Raw genomic sequence first — 5,042 nt, forward strand, 5'->3', positions numbered from 1 at the left:
TTGAATGATATATGCACATTATGACACTAATTACGCACGCGAACATATAATATATAGGAAGTGGTGCCTCAATATTAAATGGATTCCCGTAGACGAGTGCGGGGTTCAACTAGCAGCCGTACATTAAATGCCCAAATTATTTCGTATATCTGTCCCAGGAATATGTATTTACTTCTCTGGGTCCGCTTGATAGTTTTCTATAGGTTGTGCTTAAGCTATACCAGCGTCAGTATTTTCTTATTTCTGTTTTGGCTTACGACGAATTCTATCAGATCTCATACCCTATGGAAAATGGTATGGTGCGAAACTGGGAGGACATGCAACACGTTTGGGACTATACATTCAACGAGAAACTAAAGGTAAGCGAATACAGTGGTTTTTTTTTTGCGTTTTGCAAACGGTGGTTTTCTCATAGACGTCTGACTGTTCCCAATGATTGTGTCGATTGATCGTTGGATACCATAGACTACTTTGGCAGTTGATGTGTACAGACTCTAGGCGTACGCACGAGCAAAGGTCATGTACAATTATTCAAACAGTGGATCTCATGTCTGATATAGTTTAAATCATACACACACGCGCGCACACACAGACACAAACGTGTGTATGCATAAAGAAACATTTACGTATGAGTGCGCCGACTTATATATGCTTATGGGTTCTTTTTCGATTTCTGTTTTGCGCATGCACAATTGTAGAAGGTGAATTCTCTAGTGTGTATTCATAGAAGGTGAACGAAAACTCGTATTTTATATATCTTTGAAATCAGGTGGGTGTTATGTGGGAGTTAAACTTCTGTAGGTAATTGCAAAATTCGCATTTAGTGCTCAATTTGGTTGTACCCAGTAGTCCGGTTGTACCTAGCTCGATGTTGTCCTCGCCTTAGATTTTAGTACACGGATCCTTGAGTTCATGCTGCGCCAATGTTATCGTCACTTACAGATTGATCCCAGCAACAGTAAGATACTCTTGACCGAGCCTCCCCAGAACCCTAACGAGAACCGTCGCAAGATGGTAGAAGTTATGTTCGAGAAGTACGGCTTCCACTCTTGCTACATCGCCATTCAGGTAAATATCTGCTGCCACCTCCCCTACAGTATCAAGCTTGTAAAAACGGGGTCAATATTGTCATATTTGCATTATCTACATCTTCTCAGAAGAATCAAAATTTCAATCAAACGTTTATTGATCTGCTAGTCCAGTGAATCGCTCAATCCACCCTTAAATATGAACCATTGTCCACCCTGCTGCTATTCAGGCTGTGCTTACACTGTACGCCCAAGGGCTCCGAACTGGAGTGGTGGTGGACAGTGGAGATGGCGTTACCCACATTGTACCTGTATACGAAGGATTTGTTTTGCCCCACATAACTAGGCGTCTGGATATCGCGGGACGGGACATTACCCGGTATCTCATCAAGCTGATGTTAATGCGGGGTTATGCGTTTAATCAGACTGCGGACTTCGAGACTGTACGACAATTGAAGGAGAAGCACTGTTATGTTGCGTAAGTATCGAGAGTTCAGTATTTGACAAGACCGCTACCGCTTCTTAGTATTTTACCCGCCGAACCTGTTAGAAAGTGATAGGGGTTTGCAGATCACCACCATTCTGGTGTGTAGGCTGCAAGTGATACAAGGGAGTGTATGTGCGACGCAAGTGGCAAATGAAAATTTGTGAGCTGTCCTGCACATGTTTTCGCAGTTAATTGTATATATCCCGGCCTACGCAGATATATGTATATCACGTGCATCAGAAATGTGTTGTTTTTTTATTGTCACGCGCGGGAAGGGACATTTTAGGGATTTGTACAGTTTGTGAAAGGTTAGATACATACTTGCACACTGCAAATGTACGTTTTCAGGATGCTTGTGTACAGGAATTAGCACAGAGCGGGATTAGTTACGCTGAGGCGGGGGGTTTAAGACTGTCTGTCAGGAATATTTAGTTGTTTATAGATTTCTCAACTCTTTTTTGCGCACGGTTAATTAAACTCCGACTGGCACATAGGCCATCGCAAGCCTGTTGTATTGCTATCAACCTTGTATTCACGTCTCAGTATCTCGTCCATGTATCTGCTCTCACCTACCGTCCCACATCCATGCAGCTACGACGTAGACCAAGAGAAGAAGCTTGCAGACGAGACCACTGTACTCACAGAGTCCTTTGAGCTGCCCGACGGTCGCGTGGTTAAGATTGGCGAGGAGCGCTTCTCCGCGCCTGAGGCTCTATTCCAACCTCACCTCATTAATGTGGAAAGCCAGGGCATCGCTGAGATGCTGTACAGCACCATTCAGTCGGCTGATATTGATACCCGGTCCGAGTTCTACAAACACATTGTACTGTCTGGTGGGTCTACGATGTACCCGGGACTGCCCAGTCGTTTGGAGAGGGAGATTAAGCAGTTGTACCTGGGTGGTGTGCTCAAAGGCGACACGAGTCGTCTCAAGGTGTGTAGAGGAAGCTTGCTCAATTTTTTGGGTATTATTCGCCTCAGTATAAAGGAACGCCAGAATCAAGTACAAGATAGTGGACTCACCGTTTTTCTGGCCACGAAGCCGATTGCAGCTGTTCGGCGACAAGAGTCTGCTGTCACACCAGTCTTGATGCCATATTCGAATGCTCGATTGCAAAGCGAAATGATGGATGTTTAGAAAATGATAATCGAGGGGCGAGATCTAGATACGTTATCGTTCATATTTTATCACTAGAATGTGTGTACATGTCCACAAATTCAAATATTCATCTCTGTGAGGGTTAGTGTTTCTTCCATGTTCGCCTGTCTAGATCCCGTATCGACCTCTCGACGGTATATTTCCGCCTGCGATGACGGAATATTGCTAGCTTTATATGCCAATTCTAAAGTTCGTGCTTGATTTCAAAACCTACAGAACTTCAAAGTAAGAATCGAAGATCCTCCAAGACGGAAGCACATGGTATTCTTGGGTGGAGCTGTGCTCGCAGATATCATGAAAGACACGGTAAGTCGTTGATCAACTCCAGCTTTTGAATTTGGGTTTCGAAGTGTATTTGTAGGTGCTATTGGACTATTTTGTAGTCTGCCACCTTTGTTGATTGTTTTCCAATTGCCATCGCCTGCAGTTATATCGAATTACTTTATAGAATATCCTCGGGATATTTGGTGCCCGCGTTTTTAAGTGTGCAATTGTATATTGCTACATCCGCAACCTGTGTATTTGCTTTCGTTCAGCGCTCAGATTACGAACTGCTTTTGCTTGTCACGCTACTCACAACTATACACCCGTATATCACTTATAGCCCGAGTTCTGGATCTCTAAAGCTGAATACGAAGAACAAGGAGTTCGATGTCTGAATAAGCTTGGTTCGAGCTGAACGGGTAATTATGTGTCTGTGCACCCTTGCAGACAGATAATCGCCAGATAAACTGTGTAACAATACCATGTGACGACTATATAGTGGAAAAGACCAAACGGTGCCCAATGATGACAACGTAATAAATAACCTGGAGATTCTGTTAATCCTAGCGTGTATCGAAGAATAGCAAACCACTTTCATGCATCTAGTCGCCAGATTAAAACTGTGTAACAATACCAAGCGAGTTATGTGTGTTGCACGACTATAATGTGAGAAAGACCAAACTGTGCTCAATGATTCCAAGGTAATAAATAAGTTGGAGATTCTTTTAATCCTAGTATGTATCGAAGAATAGCACTCCACTTTCACGCATCTAATTGCATCTCAGGTTCGCTCAAGAGGATTGCGTTATTCAGAATTGATCTTTTTAATTGAGAGAAATCGGCACCCTGCATCAGTGAGCGGAATAGTATGATCTGGAATGGACTACAGAACGAGGCCCAGTTTGCCTGGAGAAACTGTACATCCCCTTGAACTTATACACACTTCATGTATTTACTTGATCTACCCAGGCATCATCTTCCACATTATTTAGAGTAGATTTATCCTCTCGCGGTTAAAATATACCAACTACTCGAGTTTGATAGGCCTGATCTGATTCGCACAAAGGTCTGATGGTCAATAGCTATTGCAATTGCTATTGGCAGAAAGAGTGTCAAAATAGCACAGTTCTAGCTATTGGCAGAAAGAGAGCCAAAATAGCACAGTTCTAGCTATTGGTAGAATGAGTGTCAAAATAGCACAGTTCTAGCTATTGGCAGAAAGAGAGCCAAAATAGCACAGTTCTAGCTATTGGTAGAATGAGTGTCAAAATAGCACAGTTCTAGCTATTGGCAGAAAGAGAGCCAAAATAGCACAGTTCTAGCTATTGGTAGAATGAGTGTCAAAATAGCACAGTTCTAGCTATTGGCAGGAAGAGTGTCAAAATAGCACAGTTCTAGTCGCAAATGCGCGACAGCCTTCTGGTGAGGAGGTCACACTCAAGTTTCTTGGAGATCTGTCCCTATCGCTCTGGTTCATTTCTGTACCTAAAAAAAAATGATTTAAGTGACGTTCCTCTCGTAGCGCTATGCCTAATGTCTATCTAGTGGAGGTTTTGGTAGTGCGCTTGGAATCGGGTATCTGGACCCGCGAGTTTGCTCATCTCAGTATAGCGACCAGAAACTCCAACTTAACACTTAAACGTTCATCCACCAGGAAAGCCTTTCTCCTACTTTTACAGCACATCTGATTTGCACATCTGATTTAGTTGCCGTGAGTTCTTATTCACGTGTTGTGCACGCACAATGAACATCCGGACCAATCTGTTCATGGCCTCACAGTGTTTGGGCGAGTCCAACAGCACGCCACCGGTTTGCACCTCATACAAGCAAGCTCCATGATAAAAGTTCCGAAGGAAGCATAAGCATATAAATTTAATTTGTGTTTATCGAAGTCACAAAACAACTCAAACGTTCCCTCTGAGCTGATATAATAATTCCAAGAACATGGGTGTATTATGATAGCTATTCTTTCGCCGTACTCTGGAGCTGTAAGGGTATTGGTCACTATCTATTTAACTCAAACGCATACAGGCACCGATTGAACACACAATATATAGACATACATACATATATTCTTACATACATACATTACATACATACATAC

The 5,042-nt window shown here is 42.9% G+C and overlaps 1 protein-coding gene across 1 annotated transcript; it reads left to right on the forward strand.

The window, feature by feature from the left end:
* Window positions 1–261: 261 nt before the first annotated feature.
* Window positions 262–3,631, forward strand: SARC_04339 (actin-like protein 2). Its single transcript, XM_014301825.1, has 6 exons — window positions 262–359; window positions 943–1,068; window positions 1,259–1,506; window positions 2,107–2,449; window positions 2,891–2,980; window positions 3,279–3,631. The coding sequence occupies exons 1-6, from the start codon at window positions 285–287 to the stop codon at window positions 3,351–3,353; spliced, it is 957 nt and encodes a 318-aa protein (XP_014157300.1). The 5' UTR covers window positions 262–284; the 3' UTR covers window positions 3,354–3,631.
* Window positions 3,632–5,042: the final 1,411 nt, after the last annotated feature.

The sequence above is a fragment of the Sphaeroforma arctica genome, assembly GCF_001186125.1.
Source record: "Sphaeroforma arctica JP610 unplaced genomic scaffold supercont1.240, whole genome shotgun sequence".
NCBI classification, from domain to species: domain Eukaryota; class Ichthyosporea; order Ichthyophonida; genus Sphaeroforma; species Sphaeroforma arctica.

Excerpts from the sequence above, each read along its gene's own strand:
- SARC_04339 (XM_014301825.1), top strand. The coding sequence starts at position 285 with ATGGAAAATGGTATGGTGCGAAACTGGGAGGACATGCAACACGTTTGG. Across the intron at positions 1,069-1,258 it reads CTTGCTACATCGCCATTCAG|GCTGTGCTTACACTGTACGC; the intron begins GTAAATATCTGC and ends GCTGCTATTCAG. Across the intron at positions 1,507-2,106 it reads GAGAAGCACTGTTATGTTGC|CTACGACGTAGACCAAGAGA; the intron begins GTAAGTATCGAG and ends ACATCCATGCAG.